The 25082-nt window shown below is 38.9% G+C and overlaps 1 protein-coding gene across 1 annotated transcript; it reads right to left on the bottom strand.

The window, feature by feature from the left end:
* Positions 1 to 1556: 1556 nt before the first annotated feature.
* TMEM263 (transmembrane protein 263) lies at positions 1557 to 21137 on the bottom strand. Its single transcript, XM_068970054.1, has 3 exons — positions 20990 to 21137; positions 8643 to 8709; positions 1557 to 5459 (listed from the first exon to the last, which is right to left on the bottom strand). Exons 2-3 carry the CDS (start codon positions 8701 to 8703, stop codon positions 5173 to 5175), a joined length of 348 nt encoding a protein of 115 aa, XP_068826155.1. The 5' UTR covers positions 8704 to 8709; positions 20990 to 21137; the 3' UTR covers positions 1557 to 5172.
* Positions 21138 to 25082: the final 3945 nt, after the last annotated feature.

Raw genomic sequence — 25082 nt, 5'->3', positions numbered from 1 at the left:
CTCAGTTTGAAATGCATTATTCATTATATGGTCACCTTGGTAATTCTATTAACCGATGTCAATCTTGAGATGCCCAACTTGAGCAGAGTTTTCAAACAGAAAAATAGTGAAGTCTGGAGTTGTGAGAAATCAGGACTGGAGATAGTTACCTGGAGATCATCTGCTTATCTGCTATAGCTCTAGGTGAGACTGCCTAGAAAGAGGATAAATTTGTAGTAGCAACAGACCAGGTCTGGAATCGGTTGACCAGAGTAAGTCTGCCAAGAGAAAAGGACGTTTTCAATAATATCAAATGCCATGGGGAGATCAGCTAAGGTAAGAAATGACCAGTGGATCTGGCAAAAGGAAATCATTGGTTGGACCTGTCAAGAGTGATTCTGGTGGAATGAGACAGGTAAGAAGGCAACTGGAGTGGGTTGAGAGAATAGGAGATAAGAGTCAGGGACTATATCGTTTTTCAAATTTTACTGCAAATGGAAGCAGAAAATGGAGGTAATGAGATTGAGTAATTTTTCTTTAAAGAAAGGAAATACTGGAACATGTTTATATGCCAGTGGGTATGACCCAAGGAGAAAGAGATGGATGATAGGTGGAAAATGAATTAATACTAAGGATTAAAATCCTTGAGGAAGTGAAACTGGGCTTTACTTTGGATAAGAGCAGAGACAGTAGTTCTGGCCCATGTCCGGCCCACAGAGCATGGGAACACATGCAGGCTGGTTGGAGGGGTGTGCATTGTGAGAGGCAGAAGAGTTGCTGTCTGGTTACCTCTTTTTACAGAGAGATTTAGAATGGGAGAAAGGGAGTACAGCAAGAGGGGTAGGAAGCGGGGGAATGAGTCATTTTGAGGAGTAGGGAAGTGAACAAACAAGAAAGTATATAAGAAAGTTTAGCAGAGTTGAGTAGCTCTGTGTGCTTTGTGGCCATTAATGTAAAAAGCTTTGTGTAAAAACCAATGCAATATTGTAAAACAATTATCCTTCAATTAAATAAATAAAAACTTTTGTCAGTACACTAGCAAACCAGAGGCAGTTGTGGTTACAGAAATACATTTGTAGCTTAGTCTAACTAGAAAAGTTTAAAAAAAAATCCACATTCATGGTTAAACATGCAGTATACTACCTTTATTTTCCTTTAGACCAAATCCTAGTCCATACTTTTTAGCCCGTGAACCTCTGCTTTTTTCCATTCTTGCATTCTTAACCCAGATCTTCCTACAAGTAAAATTTTAGATACCCAAAATCAACAACATAGCAGGGGGAGATACCCTTACATAAAACACTAGAGTCAAAATTTCATTTCCCCTGTGGAAAAATAGGCTCTAACAACAAATTACATTATTCCCTTTAAACAATTTATGTATAAATTCATTTCTGTGGCAGAATGCAATTAGCTGCCAAATAAATATGATCACCCAGAAGACTTGAAGTGAGCTCAAATCACACAGCTTGGTAAATCAAGCATACAGGCAGCACTACAGCAGAATGAAGGACTAGTTGAGCAGTCCCCTCTGTTTCTGGACATACGCTGGAGAGGTGGTGATTGACACTAATTCAAGCGTTATGGGAAACTCAACTAACATTGGAGGTTAGCTTGTTCATATCTGTACAAAGGGAATACAGATACTTTCCTCCTAAAGGGCCTCATACTGATTAAATAAGAGAATTTATGGACCATGCCTGATAGGTAAGTAGGTGCCCAGTAAGTATCAGTTTTCTTCCTTCTTCCAGTTGGTTCCCTTCCCTTTGAGTCATTTCTGGCCAGTAAGCAGTCTTCAGTTGGTTCCACATCTGCTTAGGACATAGAAGTGCCCTCCCTATTTTATAATTCCTGCATCAATTCCCGAAGTTTAGAGCGCACAAGAACCAACTGCAGAGGTTGTTAAACTGCAGTCTTGAATTCCACCCTGCAAAGATTCAGCAAGTTGCTGTCAAACCTAGAAATCTGCATTTTTAATATTTATTAGAGTTGTTTAAAATATATATGGACTTGATTGTTGGCATCAGAATTCATATTTGGAGATGTTCTGTCATGTTTGTGCATTAGTATCAAAAAATTTTAAAAAACTGGCTACAGTACTTTCTGATTTGCTATATAACTACAATTTTAAGAATACCCTGTTTTAAAATTCCCTTTATTTCCTTAGATCTTTATGAAACAGTTCATCTTTTGCAGATCATAGTGCTTTATTAAAGATTCATGTATTATTTTCCCATTTCTTTAACACAAAAAATTTACTCAATCATCAATCATTTTCATCTGACATTTCACTAAGTACAGGATTCATGATGTCAACATTATTAGATCAGTCATTCTAGTGGGTCACACAAGTTTATCCTCATTGTGCCAAATACCCACTCTAAAGATAAGCTGAATAACAGATGCCTCCAGGTGTATACAACAACCTCAGTTTCTTGAAGTTAGCTAGTACTGTTCAACAGGTCAAATTGCTAGTCTACAAAAATAAACTGGAAAAGACTCAAGTGTACAGCTTTACATATCAAATGGCAAGTTCATTTCAACAAGAACCTCTACAACTAACTGTTCATTTGTACAAGTTCTCTGCTATCATTGCAAAGCCTCTCCTGAACAAAGTTATAAGTTCAAAATTTAAAACAAGCTTGATGAGATAAACTGTACCAGGTGGCTTTTCTGTAGCAGAAATTAATTACAACCATTTTTTCTCAAGCAATTTTAAAGACAAGCCAAGTTGAAAATAAATATTCAAGCATACAGTAAACTAAAGTCTATATGTAGAAATTCAGGTACAAAGCACAGCAGAGCCTATAAAGATAATTAAGAAATATAAACTAGCAACAAAGCAATAATTTCTTTCAAATAACAGGAAAAAGTTCTCCAATACCATTATTTAGATCATTTAGTGTTTATTAATTTCAGTTTTTTTTTTTAAATCCTGCTTCTAATTACATTTGATCACAGTATACCAACAAATACTTCCCTGGTGGCTCAGACGGTAAAGCGTCTGCCTACCATGCAGGAGACCTGGGTTCAATCCCTGGGTCAGGAAGATCTCCTGGAGAAGGAAATAGCAACCCACTCCCAGTATTCTTGCCTGGAAAATCCCATCGACAGAGGAGCCTGGTAGGCTACAGTCCATGGGGTTGCAAAGAGTCAGACACCACTGAGTGACTTTACTTTCTTTCTTTATACCAACAGATAAATCATACCGGATGAAATAAATGGCAATTTAATTTCTGATTAACTCCTTAATGACCTTCCAGATTTGTATATGGTAGAAAGGTTCAGGAAACTGGATTTGCATAAGTCCCTGCTGGTATTTATAAAAGCTTTTAAAAGTTAAGTTTTGTTTTTATCCATTTACTGATCCACATTATTAATGTAAAACTCGTAGGGTTTTGCAAACAAACACTTAAGCTTTGGGTGTTGGAGTGATTTAAGTTCTCAGGAGTGCTATTTTTACTTACTGACCAGAGTATCACCTCCTTTCTTCCCCTCGCTCATTAAAAAAAAAAAAAAAGTACAGAATGGTAGCAAATTTCCAAACTTAAGCTAAAGAAAATTAAGATTTTTCAAACTTGGATTAAACCCTTAGTTAAGAGATATGCCAAATATATATTCCACTTTAAAATTTTTATGAAATTGAACATGAAAGATGAATTCCAGCTAAGTCATATTCTTTTAGAATGAACAAGACATGATGAGATGTTATTAAGATATGACACGCTTATCATCCATAACCAAAAAATTGAATTCCCTGCCTGAAGTTGACTTGGAAAATGATACAGTCTACTGCTGCTTTAAAGGACTGTAAGATAACATTTAAAAAACCTGTCAAACACTGATAGCACTTATCAATATCCTTAATCTTCAGAACTAATCTATGGAGCCCATTCCATTCAATTTAAGTCATATATCCATAATTGCTTTTACTATGTTTTTTAAAAGGGGTACTGCTAATAATTTAAGCCATCCTTGAGACAAAATGGGGCTTCCCAGGTGGCACAAGTGGTTAAGAATCCATCTGCCAAGCAGGAGACATGGGTTTGATCCCTGCATTGGGAAGATGCCCAATGTGAGTAGGAAATCACAACCCACTCCAGTATTCTTGCCCGAAAAATTCCATGGACAAAGGAACTTGATGGGTTACAGTCCATGGAGTCACAAAGAGTTGGGCACAACTGAGTATGTAAGCACGTGAGACAAAATAGGTGTGAAGAATTCTTTTTATATCTTGGATGCTTCAGATAATTCTCAGGAACTTAAAATGATTTATGTGTTCCTCCTTAATATGAAACTCTTTTAACATAGCTTCTGACCATCAAAGAAATGTTCCTTAGGCACTGTAAGGTATATTAATGATGGAGCATGAACCCAGGTTGAAGTATAGAATTTGGTATAACTACTAACAGTTAACAAGCACTATCTTATCTGCTGAGAGCAAGAAATGCCTTTACCCCACTAATCCTGAGATTCTTGAGGGAAAACTAATTTCACAAACAACTTTTGAAAGAATCCATATATAATAATAATCCTAAGAACCGCACATATTCAGGGTATTAGAAAAGATGTTTTCTTTTGTAAGGCATCAATGATTAAATTAATATAATGCATGTCTAATACAAGATGGTTAATACTCACAAAACCATGAATCTTTTAACCTTCTCTAGTTCCTGCTACTTTTACCATCTTAAATAATAAAAGAATGCCTCTTGGTCTAATCAACTACGGTTATTTAAAAAAAACTAATTAAAACATCTGAAACTATTAGGCACATCAAAGGTACAGTTTATGTAGTTCAAGGTTCCCTTCTTAAGGGGCAGATGAGTTACCTGGCACATTATACATATGGAACTGTGAAGATCATCCACTAAATTCAACTTTCACATTTTGAGTTAAACTGAAAGACTTATATAGTAAATATTCAAATACACCATATCTTCAGTTACAACTGAATAAGTGTAACATTTTACCAGATAAAAAGCTGGAATTTAAGTATGAGAAACCTTCATACACTGTGCTAGTATTGGTCTCTTCTTTTTAGACAAAAGCCAGTCAGTCAGTCATCAATACTTTCAACACAGCAGTTAGAAGATAAACGTCCAAAACAGGTGACTTGGTTGTAGTCCATAATTTAGCAATTCAATGCCACTGGCATCATAATGCTGTGGAGAACAAATGCATCTCCATATTTTAGTCAGATTTGTCTTTTTTCTTTCCTGTTAAGGGCACTTTGTTTACAACAGCAGATCCGACAGCTGTAACACCTCCAGCCACAGCAGACACGCCTCCTTTCACCAGCCCTATTCCCATGGAAGGCACAGTTGTAACAGCTGTTTTGGTCACCTCCAGACTCTTTCCACCAATCCAAGCCACGCCACCAATGGTGGCACCAACAGCTCCCTTTGTAACACTGAAGATACCCCCAGTCACACGGGACAGCATGCCTGGTTGCTGTTGTGGGTGATCTTTCATTGAACCTAATGAGAGAAAATATAAGATAGTCAAATGTAAGTCTATAAAAACAGTACAAATCACTGAGTAGCCTAAGACTTCCTAACAATCAGGAGACTGTATTGATAAGGTCAACCAAATAAACACAAATCTGATCAAGACATTGATCAGATGAGCTATTCCCTCAAGGGCATAATTGTACATGTTTTTAAAACATCTTGGTCCAATGCTAAGTCTTAGTATCTATAAGAAGAAATGCTTTGAAGACTTGACAACTTTCATAAAATAGAAAACTATTTTAAGTGTTTCCTTGATTTACAGTTCTGTTGCTGTTAACTTTTTAAAAAGCTTTGTTTTATATCCTAAAAGCATGAAAAAAAGATAAATATATTTAGCCCTTATTTCCTTGATAGAATTCAGTCATTATTGAAAAAAGCTTCCTCATTTAAAGCACTGGTTCTCAAGGTGTGGTCTGGAACCCCTGAGTATCCCCAGGACTATTTAAGGGGTTACAAACTGCTTTCATAGTAATACTAAAACATCAATATTAACGTGTCTCTTCACTTTCATTCTGTCACCAGTCTACAACAGGATTTTCCAGAAGCTAAATGATGTGCAGTAACACAACAGACTAAACACAGAAGCAACTATGAGAATCTCTCTCTCTTCTATTAATCCAAATATTAAAGAGATTTGCAAAAATTTTTAAACAATGTCAGGAATTCCCTGGTGGTTCAGTGGTTAGGACCCCACCCTTTCAATACCAAAGGCCTGGGTTCATTCCCTCGTTGGGGAACTAAAATCTTGCAAGCCATGGCACTGCCACAAACAAAATGTCACTCTGCTCACAATGTTATTTTTCTTTTTTTGGAAAATAGTTGTATATTTTTCAAAAAATGTGTTACATGGGCCTGCTGAATTCTCACAGTAAAATACTTAGTTTCTGTTTTTATTGTTAATATGGCAAGTATCAACAAACACACAAGCTCTTTGGAATCCTCAAGTTTTGAAAGTAGAAAGCATCCCAAGGCGAAATAATTGGAGAACCGCTAATTTAAATATATTTGGAAACACTAAACGCACACCTGAATGTTTCGACTATACACAGAAACAACTAGCTGTTTTCTTTGCTTTATTTTTTAGGGACTAGAACTCTGGAGTATTGAAGAGAAAAGTTAGGGCTCAATGAAAAAGTAAATAAGGACTTGTGAGAATGATGTCAGGAAAGAGAGAAAGGCTATCCAGGAGCATGACTGTTAAGGAAGAGAACAGCCTCAAAAAATGTGTTACATGGGCCTGCTGAATTCTCCTCACAGTAAAATACTTAGTTTCTTATTCTATGAGCTCCTTCATAATGTATTTTAAGAGCTAATACTATATGTGAAAACAGGAAAATTATTCATCACTTAAAATCATGTCACCTACATAAAATTTATTTTGTAATGAGAAAACCATAGCTATGATTAATACTTCCACAGGCTCAGTAATTTTTATAGAAGAGAATATGTGATTTAAGGATCTGGTTTGTAAAAACTCATCATATACTCCCAGAAAAGGAACATCATTATGAGAAATTCAGATTTACTGTCATGAGTTTTTTCTGTTTGTTTAATAGAGGCACTCAAACTGGCATGTAACCCAAACTCCAGCATAAAATGACTAGCAGGAAGACTTCATAAAAATTCACTTCTGCCACTCTCAAATGCACAGAGATCTTTTCTCTTTTGTAATCTAGTGACTCAGGCAGCAACAACACATGAGCAATGGTGTTTTTATTTTTTTTTAACTTCATGAAAAAATTCTTGGTAACTATAAGTCAGGCTATAACCACTAAAAAAGGTATAATCTCACACAAGAAAGGTCAATTCATGGATAAATAGGTTCAACACCACCAAAGCTACTAAAATCGTTAGATAACTCTGGGAAACCAACAATATTTAAGAGAGAAAAAATTCTGAAAATAGAGTTTCTTTAAATACACAAGGCACAAATTTACCTTGAGTAACATTTTCTTCTCATTGTTTGGAGAGTTTACATCATTTCACAAGGAAGAAAGCCACACTGCTTAGTCAAAATAGCTCACTTATAAAGATACAGCAATAGTTAAATTTATAAAACCAATTTTTTAATTGAAACAGTAATAAGCATAGTTAATATAAATTTTAAAATAGCTAAATAAGAGACTTAAGACACAGATAAGCATTTGAATATATTAATTATAAAATTATGATGGAAAGAATTACATAAGTGGCAATTCTTTTGTAATCAAGGTTAGTAACACTAGGAAAAGGTGGTAGGGGGGCGAATCTTGACTTGAGGATAAAACATAAAAACCTCATGCTGAATACCTCAGATGCTAAATTTGGTGTACATGCATTTAATTAAGACAATTTTTCTCTGTCAAATCAGACATTTTAATACTGTTATCACTGTGCTCTTAATTACCACCATATAAATTATTCACTTTGCAGACTACTTTTGTTTAACAGGTTGTCAATATAAAGACACTGTTGAGGCTGTTCTCTTCCTTAACAGTCATGCTCCTGGATAGCCTTTCTCTCTTTCCTGACATCATTCTCACAAGTCCTTATTTACTTTTTCATTGAGCCCTAACTTTTCTCTTCAATACTCCAGAGTTCTAGTCCCTAAAAAATAAAGCAAAGAAAACAGCTAGTTGTTTCTGTGTATAGTCGAAACATTCAGGTGTGCGTTTAGTGTTTCCAAAGATTTTTGAAGTAAAGATAAAAATGATTCCTGATGTCACGACTTTCAAACTAAAAAATAAATTAAGCAAACCCCAAGACCATGTATTGAAAAAGGAAGTTACCTATTATAACATAGACAATAACAGGAGTTTAACAAATCTCAACTGCCTCCTGAATTGAGTTTTTGTATTCATGACATCAAAACTAAACCCAGTCCATCCTTCCTCTGCACCCCACCCAATTCTTTACAAATGAAAGGATACTCTACTTGTGAAATGGTCTTAGAAGAATAAGAGTAGCAGAAAAATAGATCTTAAACAATAAAACAGTTACATAGTGTCCCTATTCATAATATCTATGCTTTCTTATTAAAAAAAACGTTTAAGTATTTTTGGAACACATCTGCTGACAAAACAGGTTGTTACTTTAAATTTAATAAAGACAATCTGAACTTTAATTCACTAGGACGTTTTTTCATTCTTAGTGCTATTGATGTGTACTTACCTTCTGGTGGCTCATCACTAAGGTATGATGGGATTTCTTGATTTTTATCTGTCTGATTCATGATCACCTAAAAAACACACACATCTTAATTTCAACCTCTGAAACTACTCATATCATATGCTTATTAACACTTAATCAACTTTATTAAGTTGATAAACTACATTTTACTTATTATTTTGGCCAAGCTATGCAGCCAGGCATTAAACTGAGACCATGACAATAAAAGCACAGAATCCTAACCACCAACCAGGGAACTCCTGATAAACAATATTTTAAAACACCCATAACAAAAGACTACTTCACCTGTTTGTCTCCTACTCTGTGGTGCTGAGAAATAGTTAAAATTACTGGTTGAAAACATAAATTTTAAATCAAGCAAAGACTGGCAGGCACAATACAGGCTCTATCTTGTACTACAGCTTCAACTTAAATTGAAAATTACTAATTGAAATAAAGTTGAAAGGTTAGAGTCAGCAGACAAAAATGTTAAGTGCTTCCTCCTACAGAATATTTCATTTTAATATAAATTTATTTATTTAAATTGGAGGCTAATTACTCTACTATATTGGTTTTGCCATACATTAACATGAATCCACCATGGGTGTACATGTGTTCCCCATCCTGAACCCCCCACCCCCCAAAAAAAATAAAGTCAAAAACTGTTGGATAATACACACATTATAATACTACTTAAGTAAAATTTTAAACAAAAACTATAATATTTTACATATATAACATACATAGCATAAGTATAAAAGTACAGACCTGACAGGTAAATAGGATAATGATTACTTCTTGGGCAGAAATACACTAGGAAAACTGAATACCTTTCATTGTAATATATAAACTTCAACTGGATATTTGTTCAAGGTGAGGGACAAATATTAGCCATAAAAGACATTCTTGGAAAAACTAGGGAAAGTTTAATATGGACTGAATGCTAGATAATTCCATCACGTTACTGTTAATTTTTTGAGATGATGTTTTTATTACTTATTTAGACAATAAATCTTAATAATAAATCTTACATGATGCATACTAAAATATATATATATTTTATTTCACAACAGACCTAAAGAAAAACCTATGTTTAGTTGCCAAGTCGTGTCTGACTCTGCAACCCCATAGACTGCCGCATGCCAGGCTTCCCAGTCCCTCAGTATCTCCCGGAGTTTGCTCAAACTCATGTCCATTGAGTTGGTGATGCCATCTAATCATCTCATTCTCTGGTACCCCCTTCTCCTCCTGCCCTCAATCTTTCCCAGTATCAAAGTCTTTTCCAGTGAGTCAGCTCTTCCCATCAGGTGGCCAAAGTATTGGAGCTTCAGCTTCAGCATCAGTCCTTCCAATGAATATTCAGGGTTGACATCTTTTAGGATTGACTTGTTTGGTCTCTTTGATGTCGAAGGGACTCTCAAGAGTCTCCTCCAACACCACAATTCAAAAGCATCCATCATCCTTCAGCTCTCAGCCTTCTTTATGGTTCAATTGTCATATCCATACGTGACTAGTGGAAAAACTACCCTTAACTAGACAAACATTTGTCAACAAAGTGATGTCTCTGCTTTTTAATATGCTGTCTAGGTTTGTCATAGCTTTTCTTTCAAGGAGCAAGTGTCTTTTAATTTCATGGCTGCAGTCACTGTCCACAGTGATTTTGGAGTCCAAGAAAATAAAGTCTGTCACTGTTTCCATTGCTTCCCCATCTGTTTGCCATGAAGTGATGGGACCAGATGACATGATCTTAGTTTTCTGAATATTGAGTTTTAAACCAGCTTTTTCACTCTCCTAATTCACTCTCATCAAGAGGCTCTTTAGTTCCCCTTCACTTTCTGCATATCTGAGGTTATTTATATTTCTCCCAGCACTCTTGATTCCAGCCTGTGATTCATCCAGCCTGGCATTTCACATGCTGTACTCTGAATATAAGTTAAATAAGCAGGGTAACAATATACAGCCTGACTCCTTTCCCAATTTTGTACCAGTCTGTTGTTCCATGTGAGTTTTAACTGTTGCTTCTTGACCTACATAGAGTTTCCTCAGGAGACTGGTAAGGTGGTCTGGTATTCCTATCTCTTTAAGAATTTTCCAGTTTGTAGTGATCCACACAGTCAAAGGTTTAAAGTAGTCAAATGAAGCAGAAGTAGATGTTTTTCTGGAATTCCTTTGCTCTATGATCCAACACATGTTGGCAATTTGATCTCTGGTTCCTCTGCCTTTTCTAAATCCAGCTTATACCTCTGGAAGTACATCTGGTATTCTCTACAGAATACTGGTTACCTAATTTCACAAGAAACTTAAAGAAAAACTATACTATGAACTAAAAAAAAAATTCTACCTGAAAAATTTCATAAAAACATGACATTCTTCTATAGAGATGACAGCACCAATCTGAATCACTTAGAGGAGGATTTTGATTACTTAGTATTGTTATCAGAGCTCTTATAAACAGAAGTGTTCACTAGCAAACTAATTCAAAATCTACTATTAAAAAACATATTATACTATGATTATGTCTAAATACAAGTAATAAGGGAAACTAAGAAATAAAATAAGCTATGTTGGGAGGAAAAACAAACTTTCTTTGCCCAATTTTCTTTACTATCTTAAAATATTTGCTTTAATATTCACTTGACTAAGTAAAGATTTAAAAAAGCAAGACTAGTCTAAAAGCTTTCTTGCTTGGCCAGAAAACTAGGGTTATGACCTCAGTAGTCAAAGAAGTATTTACTAATCATAAAACCATAGAGCCTAAATTATTAAATATGTAAATATACAATAGAGATTTTAAAGAATATTATAAAATCCTGCCATCTGCAAAACAACATGCATGAACCTTGAGGATATTATTTTAAGTGAATTAAGTCAGAGAAAGACAAACAGTATATAATCTCAATTATATATGAAATCTAAAAAAGCCAAACTTAAAGATAAGGTGGTTACATGGGGCTGGGAGTGTAGAGTTGGGGAAATAACATGTTGGTCAAAGGGTACAAACTTTCCATTATAAGAGGAATAAGTTCTGAGGATCTAACGTACAGCATGATGACTATAGTTAAAAATACTGTATTGTATGCTTGAACATTGCTAATAGATTTAAAAAAGTTCTCACCATAATAACAACAACAAAAGTAATTATATGAGTTAAGGATGTGTTAACTAACCTTAATCTGATAAACATTTTGCAATATATGTGTATCACATTATACACCTAGACTTACACAATGCTGTATGTCAATTATATCTCAAGAAAGCTAGGAAAAAATAATATTGTGCAAACAGTATACTTTAATATGCTGATTGACAGATTGAGTACCTACTATGTGTCATGTTTTATGCATGGGATATAGCTGTGATCAATACAGACCAAAACTCCACCATCATGAACATCCCATATTGTCTAGTGGGAAAGACAATAAATATGCAAAGAATATACTGTATATTGGGGCTTCACTGGTGGCTCAAACAGTGAAGAATCTGCCTGCAACGCAGGAGAACCAGGTTGAATCCCTGGATTAGGAAGATCCCCTGGAGAAGGGAGTGGCTACCCACTCCAGTATTCTTGCTTGGAGAATTCCAGACAGAGGAGCCTGGAGAGCTACAGTCCATGGGAGGGCAAAGAGTCAGACACGACTGAGCAACTTTCAGTTTCATATTGTGTATCAGATAATGTTACCTGCTGTGGAAAAAAAAGATGAAGGGGAGAGGATGTAATATTTTAACTGGGAGTCTTTGAAGGCCTCATTGTGGTGATATCCCAAAGGAGCTAAGGACAAAAGGTACTTCAGTCAAGTGCCCTCAAGGCAGAAAAAACAATAAAAGCAAAGGTCCTGAAGTAGGAGCTTACCACAAACAGGAAGGAACAGCCAGAAAAATGTGGCGGGGGCTGCAGCAAAACGCAGTAGGAAAGGAGGTCAGAGTGAGGTATGGATGACAGTCCCTTACAGGCCAGAGAGGCGATTATCTCGTAACTCTGAGATGGGGAGCCAGAGAAAGGAGCTGACCAGGGAGGTCATGTATCCTGAGTTACCCTTTTTAGAGTTCATTCTGGCTGTGTGGGGAGAACAAGCGAACAGAAACGAGTACAGAAAGACCTATCAGTCTCAACCTAGGGTTTTCAAAGACCTATTAGTCTCTACCTAGGGTTTTCAGGGTTTACACGTACTGCAGTGTTTATCAGGACTAATGTTAAGTGATCAGAGGAGGGTCAGGGAAGTTCCCTTTTCCTTTATAACTCCTATTGCTTTTAGGCACCAGTTGATCAAATAAAAAGTCATTCATATTTCCTTCTGTATGTCAATAAGCCAGGCAAAACACACTGACGGCAAATGAGGATGCTAGAGGTAGACTTTTCAAAGGTAATTTAACTTCATTAATTCAACTTGAACTGTCTTTAAAACCGAAAGGATGTGTAACTGCACCCTTAGCATTCAGCAGCATACATCCTGTGCTTAAATAAGTAATTTTTAGTTGCTCTAATTAAAAGTCTGACTCAGACCACAGATCAAGCGCACCTCATCTTATGCTGGTCTCGTTGTCAACTTAATGTATTCCATACACACTTAAGATTTTAAAAGTAACACTGAAGATATGTAATCTCTGACAACAACAATTAAATATCTGAAAGAGTATCAGCTGATGCATTACTAGGAGTTCCTGACTGATTTGCTTTCATTTTGAAACTCTTTTAAGCCAGAAAGTTAAATTTCATTCTCATTTTTATATTTCTTTAACTTATTGTCATGTTAAGATCATGAGAATTAAACAGCACAGTGTTTAAAGTTTTGGGATCAGAGAACCTGCATTTGAATTCCACCTTGACTATATAAATTATATGACTGAGGACAAATAACTTCTCCGGATCCTTGCTGTTCAGGAAACAGAAATTAAAGATACTCTAACCCTCACTCTGAGAATACTACTTAACAATTGAAAACAAAAATATGCAGAAACTCCTGGCAGAATGGCCAGGAGTGTGTGTGCCCCTTCTTGAGAAATAACTATTTTGGAGCCACTTTCTTCCCCATTGTTGTAGTCGCTTCAGTCCTGTCCGACTCTTTGTGACCCCATGGACTGTAGCCCGCCAGGCTCTCCTCTGTCCATGGGATTTACCAGGCAAGAATACTGGAGTGGGTTGCCATTTCCTTCTCCAGGGGATCTTGGACTTGAACCCATATCTCCTGCGTTGCAGGCGGATTCTTTACCACTGAGCTACCTGGAATCCCCACTTTCTTTCCCACTGAACTGTTAATTCCAAAAGGAAAGACACTTTGTCTGCCTTACTCAGCACTAAACCCAGTATCTGTATATCAGGAGATCATTTGGGTGATCAAGTAATTAATAGATGTCACAATATTCTGTACAGAAATACAGGGATATTATAAACACATACACCTTTCATATTTTAGCTGGAGTTATAATAAAACAGACATGCTAGTAACTACATACATTTCTGCTTTTCTGTATATATCCCACAAATTCCTACCAAAATCTTGCCTTTTCCTCCTAATACAGAATCCCTTTTAAAAAAACAAACAAAAAGTAACTTCTTCACATGTATCTACCTGGTAGTTTAAAAAAGAAAAAGACCATCATATTAAAAGATCAGAGCTGTTGTATTCTATGATAGCATAAAAGACGTATACAAATTCATCTAAATTCTATGAAGTGATTTTACTCTCCTGCCAGCAGGCAATGAGGAGCCATCAGCCAAGTAATACTGTCAGATCTGTATTTTAAGAAGCTAACTAAACCAAGATCAGACGGAAGGACAGAGATTAAATACAGCAAGTGGCTACTTTATAGTCTAATGAGATGGAACAGCAACCTGAATTCTTGTCAATTGTTCTTGTCTAAATAAATGTTTAGACCAAAACCCTAGAAGTCACCCTTGATTTCCTTTTTAACATTCCCATCATATCGCTGGTAAATTCTGTTGCCTGAATAAGTCCAAGATACAACTACTACACATCACCTCTTCTGCTACCACTTTTAACTAACCCATCACAATCTCTTATTTGAACAACTACAAAGTCTCTTAACCGGCCTCCAAGCTTCCATCTTTGCTCTTCCTTCAGTCTAGCCATGTCATACTCTGCTTAAAACCTTCCAGCTGCTTCCTATTTTGCTCAGAATATAATCCAGAGTCCTTTCCTTCGCCTTTGAGGGTCAGCATCTAATACCCTGATATCATGCCCTACCATTCTGTTTCTTGCTCACTCCAGCCTGACAACATAGGCTTCTTTGCTCATCTTTTCCTGAAAGGCTCTTCCCCAATACATGTACATGGCTTGATTCCTTACTGCCTTCAGGTCTGTGCAAATGTCCCCTTCTCAGAGGTCTTCCCTGACTACCTTAAAACAGATTAGCACCCTCCTAACTCCTTTCCCTACCATTTCCACCTAACACTGCTCTATTTTCCTCATTGCTTTTACTGTCACTTGGTATACGTTTATTCTGTGTCTCTCCCAATTAGAATGAAAGCTACTGTAAGAAAGCTTGGTGGTGTCACTGCTTCATTTCCAGAGCCTTAATCAATGCCTTAGTAAGTGGACACTCAAATACTGGAATTTTTTGTGTGAAGTAGAACATAACTTGGGTGTTAATGTGAGACAGAAGGAGAATATAGGATATAAAATTTCTAGTGTGAGAAACAAAATAGAAATGATGAAGACAGGGGACAGAAGAGAGAAAACGAATGCTGAGAGAGATGGACTCTTTTTTTTAATGTTTATTTTATTGCAATAAGAACACTTACCATGAGATCTCCCCTTTAATTAAGTGTACACTGACTGTTGACTATGATCTGTTCCTGAACAGCTATTTGAGATACCTTCAGCACATCCACAGGAGATATTTAGCAGTCAATTGGACTTAAAGGGCCTGAAACTTAGCATGAAGTCTGAGTTAGAACTGAGGTCCTAAGAATGGTCTGAAGTGACAGCTAAAGTTGCATGGGGTAAGTGGTATGACTAAGGAAAAGTGCAGTAAGAGAGTAGATTGATAAGCTTAACTGGACTGTTCATATTTAAGAAGTGAGCAAGAGAAGCCAGCAAAAATAAAATATACCTAAAGATAGTCAAAGTAGAGTCTCATGGATAGCAAGAGATGAATTTATAAGCTTCCTAAAGATACATACAATGAGACATTAAAATCATTTATGAAGATCAAAGAGTATGGGGGACTGTTAATGTTCTATTTAGAGGATATAAAAGGCATATATCACATGATACTATTTTTTTCAAGTGCACATAAAAGACTGAAGGTAAATATACACACTAAGTTGCTTTAGTCATGTCCGACTTTGCAACCCTATGGACTGTAGCCTGCCAGGTTCCTCTGTCCATGGGATTCTCCAGTCAAGAATACCAGAGTGGGGTTGTCATTTCCTCCTCCAAGGGATCTTCCTGACCCAGGGAGCAAACCTGCATTTCTTGCATCTCCTGCATTGACAGGCGGGTTCTTTACCGCTAGCGCTACCTGGGAAGCTCCAAAGTGCTTACAAAGATTGCCACTGAAAGTGAAAGTGAAGTCGCTCAGTCCTGTCGACTCTTTGCGACCCGGTGGACTGTAGCCCACCAGGCTCCTCCGTCCATGGGATTCTCCAGGCAAGAATACTGGAGTGGGTTGCCATTTCCTTCTCCAGGGGAATCTTCCTGACCCAGGGATCGAACCCGTGTCTCCCACATTGCAGGCAGACGCTTTAACCTCTGAGCCACCAGGGAAGGGGATAGAAATTATATATATGGTGAGGAGGAAGAGATACATAGTATTTCTATAGAGAGAGAGATATATACTTAACATCTATATTTTAATTTTCTACCGTAAACATGTATTGATTTTGTAATTAAAGAAAATTCTATTTTTAAGTCTTAGAAATCAGTGATATTCACAAAGGATATTTTTAACGATGACACAGTTCATCTATATAGTTATTGTAACTAATAGGTTTTTATCCTTAAATCAAGTTGATCATTTAAAAAGCAATGTTCCTGAATCACAAAATGCTGACTTAAAGAAAATAACATCACTGAGTTTTATTCATGGTTTTGTTCCCTTCCCCTCCCCAACCCCAGTCCTGACAGCACACCAAGACCTTCACTCTTATAGCTCTTTTCCCTGATTTTCAATTTGAAAATCTTATTTATAATTCTTACCATCTTATAGTACATATTTTGGTTGTAAGCCGAAACACAGTATTTGTGGAATAAATGGAAAAAAAAACTATAATTTGTATCCATACTGCCTTTAAGCATCATAAGAAAATACGCATACCAATACATGATCCAAATTTCTGGTTTTTAAAAAAAAAACTTTCAGCTGGATTCATGCTCTTCAAATGTACCTCCTGAAGAATAGGCACTGGTATGCCAGGGGCTTCAAGTATATAATGCATAAATTCTACTACACAGTCATTCAAAATAGTTTTATTTTTAAATATACACTAACTAAAAAGTTAAAAGTGCTTGGGAATTTTTTTAAGATAACCAGACTTTCAATAAATGTCATTCTTGCCTGGAGCTTCTTTCAGGGTATGTTGTTGTTTAGTCACTAAGTCGTGTCCAACTCATCCTCTGCTGCCACCTTCTCCTTTTGCCTTCAATCTTTCCCAGCATCAGGACCTTCAGAGTATAATTTACCAGCTCTTTTCCCTGCCCAACCACACTCCACCTCCCCTTAGTTTACCCCATTCTTAAATTACATTTACACTTACATTTACTAGTGTTATCAATAGTAACAAACAGGATTATCAATAAACAATACAAAGTCTAGAGTTGTGCAGGCCAGAACCTGGCTATCTAGACTGAAACAACTTGACTTTGAAAGCCCTGCTGCTAAGTCACTTCAGTTGTGTCCGACTCTGTGCGACCCCACAGACGGCAGCCCTAAGACGGCACCAAGATTGATTTTTGTTTTGTAAATATATTTTTTTAATGTCTACATTTCTTGTATGTCACTCATATTAACAGCAAGTATGTATTATTAAAATTCCTACAGAACACTTTAGGGTAGTAAAAATTGTGTAAAAGCTTTTTAAGTATATTTAAGTATATGGAATATATTTTTCTGAACCCAAGACAGCAATTTTCCTTATAAAGGTATTTTTGCTAAAACCCTTAACTGTCTGTAATACCATCTTTACTTTTTACTCACATAAACCATTCCCAACTTCTACACACATATATGTGCCAAACTTCTGGTGGTATTACCTCTTCATGAATATTATCACTTCATCACTAGGAGAAATACTTTTTATATTACCATCCTGGTCATTATCATCATTACACTTTTATCTCTTAAATATGGAATTGTGAAGACAAATACACCCCTAATATTCTAAAACTGGAAGAGGTAAATAATCTACTTAATAAAATTTTAAAGTATACACATGAAGACAAATAACAACTAACAATGAAAGTATTGAAAAGACCATTTAAAAATATTACCCTTAAACAACATTATTAAATTCTATGCAAACCATCAGCCCTAAATTCAACATATACTTGGGTCCCTGCTGTGTGCCAGGTACCCTGCTCGGCACTCAAGGTTTCAGTGTGAGTGTGACTAAACAACAGAGGACTACTCTAAGAGTTTACAATCCAGTGGTTATATACTTTACCATCATTTATTTAATTTCATTCAAAAACCAAAAAAAGGCTGCTCTATAGGAACTCATAATGCACACAAATTTCTTTTAAAAAAATGTACTTTCCTAAGAAAGGCAATAAAGACAGAAAACAGCCTTTAGATAAGGATAAATAATTTAACTTACTCTAAGGACATAAATCAGTTTTACCATGTGGTCCTGACATGTGAATAAACGATTATAGTACCAGCTAAAACTGGTCATAAGTATGTTTTTTTAAGAAACTCTGAAATGTGAAAGAGTTCTTTACTGTAGACTGCAATTCATCTGTAGTTCCTTTAAGCATTTTAGGCCAGGGAGAAATAATTCTTGTCCAGTACAACAATATCATAGATATAACAGCTGGCAAATACATTGAGCAAGATTTATAACAACACTATTCTCTAGAGGGTAATTTCTTCCAATAATAGAAATAAGTAAACAAATGCCTCTATGAACCCCCTCCCTTTTTTAAAAGAAAACAAATCAGTGTTGTTTACAGATGTCTGTAATATATATAAAATTTTTGTTAATAATGAAAAGAAAATCTGAAAATAGTACTCAAATGTGCCTAAGGCTCCACACCCCTGTGTACTAAGGGAAGTTAAAGAGCACTAACAAACTGTATATTAAGCACAACTGCAAAATACAGTGCACGATGTTTACCTCCAAAGACACTTCACAAATTTCTTACTAAACAGTAAGTGCCAATTTCCCTATAAGAAAAAGACTATAAATCAATTAGCTACATTATTCTACATATTTTAATATATGTAGAAACTCTGCCACGTTCTCACTCCTATGCTTTAGCTTCTTTGCCAAATAACAACAAGGAGTTTAAAATATGTATTTATACAGAGCTTTAGCCCACATACACCAACAGTGTATATTAAAACACCAGCTTACTGTTTTTAGGCTTCTCTAGTTAACCAGCTCTCCTCAACAGGCTCCTTTTAAAAATGGTCCCTGCCCATTAAATCAACAGCAAGTGAACTGCAGGAAATGCACTGAATGTGTCAGGAAAGAAAAATCTGCCAGTAAAACTTACACCTAGTGACAAGTAACAACTGACAGTATTGAAAGGGCAATTTTTGAGTGTTGCTTTTAAACGAAACATTAAGCAGAATTACAATCACCTATCAAACCAAATAACCAGCACACCAGTCATTTTCACTAAATTATACTTCATTAGTTCAACAGATATCTGTGTCCCTGCTATGTCAGACACTGTGTTAGACACTGAAGGTTTATTCTGAACAAGCATGTTAAAGCCCTCCTTTCAGGGTGTTTATGTATAATCCAGTAAGGTACCTTCAGGAAGTAGCATAACAAAAACAATTCAATGACTAAAACAAGAAAAAGGTAAAGATTTTCCTGGAGTTAAAAAGAACCACACACAAGATATAACAATGTTCTCTACATAATGGCATATTTTTCCTGCACTTGCTTTCAAGTGTACGTTATAACAGACTAAAAAAATGAAAGTGAAAAAAATAAAACAGGATGCATATAAGTTTATTAAAAGTTACTTCCTTCTTTAAGAAAACAGACATGGGTACACACACTCAGACATAATACCTGTTGATGTTATATCAATACTCCTCGGGAACTCTTTAGAGCACCCACACCAGTTTTATAGGTTAAACAACAAACAGCAAATAATCACAGATAGTAAATAAAGTGTTTTCATTTGGAATTAGCAGGAGTGTTCACAAGGGCAGAATAAATCAAATAAACTCTCCTCCTTCCCTGGGTGTTTCTAAACCTTTCCCAATGGCCCCTTCCCCCTCCCCGCCATCCCCACCCCCCATCCCTCTGGGCACTAGCAAGTCCTTTTTTTTTTTTTTTCTTTAGCAGAGGGAGTGACGTGGCAGGAGAGGCAGAAAATGACCCTGAAGGAGCCCTGGCTGAGGCTGAGCTCAGCACCTCCTCCCTCTGCTCCACGTTGTACACCCAGCAAACCCCACTCCCACAGAGTTCCAGAATTTCTGTCTTCTAACATATAAGAGGCGATCTGCTTAGGAGAGAGGAACTGATCATAGGTGGGAGCTTGGGGATCGGTTTTGAGGTGCGTGTGCACAGCAGGCACGGTTTTTATGTAGACTCAGGAGGCACTGATGGCACTTATGGGTGCTCCAGCGGTCCCCAGTCACCCCCCGGGGCCGTCAGCACCTCCGTCCATCGCTTCACTTTCAAGCTCAGGTTAGGTGTTGGGGCAGAGCTACCTGGGAAGAGCACTGGGAATATCCACTGGGGACCAAGTCTCGTGTGGTTGAACCCAAAAGAACAGTTTATCAACAGGTTAGGAGTGAGCGGGGCGGGGAAGCACGCAGCCCCCTCTGCCGCATCCCTCTCTTCTCCCAGGCTGCTGACATCCTCCCACCCCCCATTTTTCCGGCCTGACACCCCAGGAGATAAGAAGTCAGGAGGAAGCGTCCAATAAGGGTCCCAATCTCAAACCACGGCGGGGGAGTCAGAAACGAGTAAAGGGGCGGGGGGGGGGGGTAACCCCGCCAGCTAACCTCCACCAGCCCGCAACACGGTCCCGCCCCTCCCCCTTCCCCGTTCAGCAACCCCTCGCCACCACCACCACCAAAAAAGGCTCTCGGCAGCCAAGCCTGGGCAGGGAGGCAGTGAGGTGCAGAAAAGCTAACGGAAAAAGGCAACAGAGAGGAGGGCAGGCAGCCGGAACGGCGCCCCCTACCCTCCCTAACCGACTTACCGCTGGGTCGGGGACCGGCGCCGGGGCCGGGCGGAGGAGCGGGCAGCACCGAGGAAGGGCGAGGCGGCCTGAGCGGTGAGCACAGCCTCGGGCAGTCGCGGGCTCCGGAGACGCCTCCTCCGGCTGTGGAGCCAGAAGACACGGTTTGCGACGGCGGCCTCTGGCTGCGGACGTGGCGCCGACGCGACCCGCCCCCTCCACCGCCTCCTCAGCTCCCGCCTCCTCCTACGGCTTGCGCTCCAACGCGCACGCGCACCCGGGGCCCCTCCTGCGCCCACCGGCACACGCCCACCCGTTTCTCGAACTACCCAGCCCTCCCAGCAGCCCCCAGCCTGTCGCCTCCCGACGTGCGCACGCGCGCCGCTCCTCAGCTTCAGGCCTACTCCCGCCCCTTCGCCCGCTGGGTGCAACCGCGAGAACCCCGGGCTGGTCTCCGCGCGCTTCCCCCTGGCCCGCCCCCTTCCTCGCTGCCGTCCAATCAGATCGGGCGAGGGGCGCGGAGCGCTAGGAACGCGTAGTCGGCTGCCCTCCGGCCCTACCGCCAACGCCTGCGGCCCTGCGAAGCTTCAGTTCCGCCACGGATAACGGTCGCTCTGAATTCCGAACCTTCGCTCTAGGAAATATGGGACAGTTGCCAGTGTCTCCAATCCCTCGCCCGGGGCCTCGACGTCCCCTTACCTGCTTTCCCTCAGGAGAGTGAATGAGCTGGGCCTGCTCTCAGCCTTTCACCCTTGGGGCTCCCTGTGAGCTCTATTTACTCTTCAGGTGACAGGGGTGACGACAGAGACGCTACTCCTTTATTATTTTTTGTTGTTGAGAGACACTGCTCATTTATTATTGTCACTGTTTTTGTTATTTTTATTTGAAATCTCTGCCCCTAGAATTGATCATGGGAGAACTCGGCTTCGCCGCGGTCACCCACCACTTGCCGCATTACCGAGGGCTCGCCAGAAGCTGGAAATTGACAGGAGAGAGTGGGTGTTCAGTAATGAGAGAAAAGTGAAAGTGAAATCGTTCAGTCATGTCCGACTCTTTGCGATCCCATGGACTGTAGTCTACCAGGCTCCTCCGTCCATGGGATTTTCCAGGCAAGAATACTGGAGTGGGTTGCCATTTCTTTCTCCATGAGATCTTCCCAACCCCAGGGACTGAACCCCGGTCTCCTGCATTGTAGGCGGGCACTTTACCGGCTGAGCCACCAGGGACGTGAGTTGAAAATTAGAACACCCGGCTTCGCGCCCCTCTCTCGCCACCTGCCACCTGGCGCGGCGCCCCTTGAGGTCTCCCGGCTCTGGTCCTGCTCGCTGTTCTGGAAGGTGTTGAGGGTAGCAGTGAGAGAACAGAGTCTGCACCTAAGCTCCTAGTCAGGTGAGGCGTCTCTGCGCTGCACAGTGAGGGTCGTGACATCCACCGCACAGGTGGTTATCAGGAGGAAAGGGTACCGAATTGGATAAACCATATCTATTAACTTTTCCTTTCCTCTTTCCACACCTATGAAATGATGATGACAGTAAGTCCATCAGGGGTTTTTCGAGAGAGAAGAGAGATGGTGGGTGTGAAAGGGGTTTATAAACTGGATTCCTGTCTAGGTATGAAATCTTTCACAGTTTGGTTAGCAAGACAAAATACACTAATGTGTGTTTCAGTTCAGTTCAGTCACTCAGTCCCATACAACACTTTGCGACCCCATGGACTGCAGCATACCGCGGTTCCCTGTCCATCACCAATTCCCGGAAGTTGCTCAAACTCCTGTCCTTCGAGTGGGTGATGCCATCCAACCATTTCATCCTCTGTCGTCCACTTCTCCTACCTTCAATATTTCCCAGCATCAGGATATTTTCCAGTGAGTCAGTTCTTTGCATCAGGTGGCCCAAGTATTGGAGCTTCAGCTTCAGCATCAGTCCTTCCAATGAATATTCAGGACTGATTTCCTTTAGGATTGGCTGGTGTAATCTCCTCACAGTCCAAGCTCTGAAGAGTCTTCTCCAGCACCACAATTTGAAAGCATCAATGTGTGTCTAAGAAATATCTAATAACCTCACAAAGTGTTTTTTTGGATACAAAATAAACAGCTGGATCATCGAAAAAGCAAGAGAGTTCCAAGAAAACATCTATTTCTGCTTTATTGACTATGCCAAAGCCTTTGACTATGTAGATCACAATAAACTGTGGAAAATTCTGAAAGAGATAGGAATACCAGACCACCTGACCTGCCTCTTGAGAAACCTGTATGCAGGTCAGGAAGCAAAAGTTAGAACTGGACGTGGAACAACACACTGGTTCCAAATAGGAAAAGGAGTACTTCAAGACTGTGTATTGTCACCCTGCTTATTTAATTTATATGCAGAATACATCATGAGAAACGCTGGGCTGGAGGAAGCACAAGCTGGAATCAAGATTGCCGGAAGAAATATCAATAACCTCAGATATGCAGATGACACCACCCTTATGGCAGAAAGTGAAGAACTAAAGAGCCTCTTGATGAAAGTGAAAGAGGAGAGTGAAAAAGTTGGCTTAAAGCCCAACATTCAGAAAATGAAGATCATGGCATCCAGTATCACTTCATGGCAAATAGATGGGGAAACAGTGAAAACAGTGGCTGACTTTATTTTTCTGGGCTCCACAATCACTGCAGATGGTGATTGCAGCCATGAAATTAAGAGATACTTACTCCTTGGAAGGAAAGTTATGACCAACTTAGCATATTAAAAAGCAGAGATATTACTTTGCCAACAAAGGTACATCTAGTCAAGACTATGGTTTTTCCCGTGGTCATGTATGGATGTGAGAGTTGGACTGTGAAGAAAGCTGAGTGCCGAAGAATTGATGCTTTTGAACTGTGGTGTTGGAGAAGACTCTTGAGAGTCACTTGGACTGCAAGGAGATCCAACCACTCCTTCCTAAAGGAGGTCAGTCCTGGTGTTCATTGGAAAGACTGATGTTGAAGCTGAAACTGCAATACTTTGGCCACCTGATTTGAAGAACTGACTCATTGGAAAAGACCCTGATGCTGGGAATGATTGAAGGCAGGAGGAGAAGGGGATGACAGAGGATGAGACAGTTGGATGACATCACCGACTCGATGGACATGGGTTGGGTGGACTCTGGGAGTTGGTGATGGACAGGGAGGCCTGGCATGATGCAGTTCATGGGGTCGCAAAGAGTTGGACACAACTGAGTGACTGAACTGAACTGAATAACCTCACAAAGTATTTCTTCGAATACAAAATAATCAGGGTGGTGTGACTGAATGATAACTTGGACAAGGCCCAGAAAAGGACATGCTAAGATAGGAAAGCATCCTGGAAGAAACTACCTTTGAGCCATGTCTTAGAGTAGATCAAATATAATTTATGGTTTCAGCCTAATCATTGATTTTTTTTTTGAAAGCAGTGACTTAGATCCAGTTAGACCATTGTTGTGACACTATCAAGATATTTTAGTTTTCCAGATGTTGAAAGAGAAATGAGATAATCTGGTCACTTTAAAACATGATCTGGATGGTTAGCAGGATCTATGCATTGTTGTGTTTGCCCATCATGTGACAAGATACAAAGCAACTCTGCTTGTTTTGACAGAAACCACTTAATATGTGACCTTTCCAGTGTGAATGACAGGCAGACTTTCCTGGCACAGTAACCTGGACTATTCTTGGTTTTCTGCCCCAATCCTTCTTAAGCTTTTCTCTGATATAATAATGACAACTGAGACTTATTTTAGGCTTCCCTGGTGGCTGAGACGGTGAAAAATCTGCCTGCAATGCAGGAGACCCAGGTTTGATCCCTGGGTTGGGGAGATCTCCTAGAGGAGGAAATGTTAACCTGCTCTAGTATTGTTGCCTGGAGAATTCCATGGATGGGCTACAGTCCATGGGCTCGCAAGAGTTGGACATGACTGAGTGACAAACACTTTTACTTCACTTTCAAGACTTATTTAATGTAATTTCTGATATGTACCCCCAACATTCCAATGAGGCAAGATCTATTATTACCCCCATGTTCATATTAGGAAATTGAGGCATAAAGAAGTTAGATAATTTACCCAAGAGGCAGACTCTGTAATAAAACATGATTTTTTCTTACTTTAGGACCTA

Source organism: Capricornis sumatraensis, chromosome 4, assembly GCF_032405125.1.
Source record: "Capricornis sumatraensis isolate serow.1 chromosome 4, serow.2, whole genome shotgun sequence".
NCBI lineage: Eukaryota > Metazoa > Chordata > Mammalia > Artiodactyla > Bovidae > Capricornis > Capricornis sumatraensis.
The sequence above is the reverse complement of the archived record's forward strand: the minus strand, read 5'-3'. Positions and strand labels throughout refer to the sequence as shown.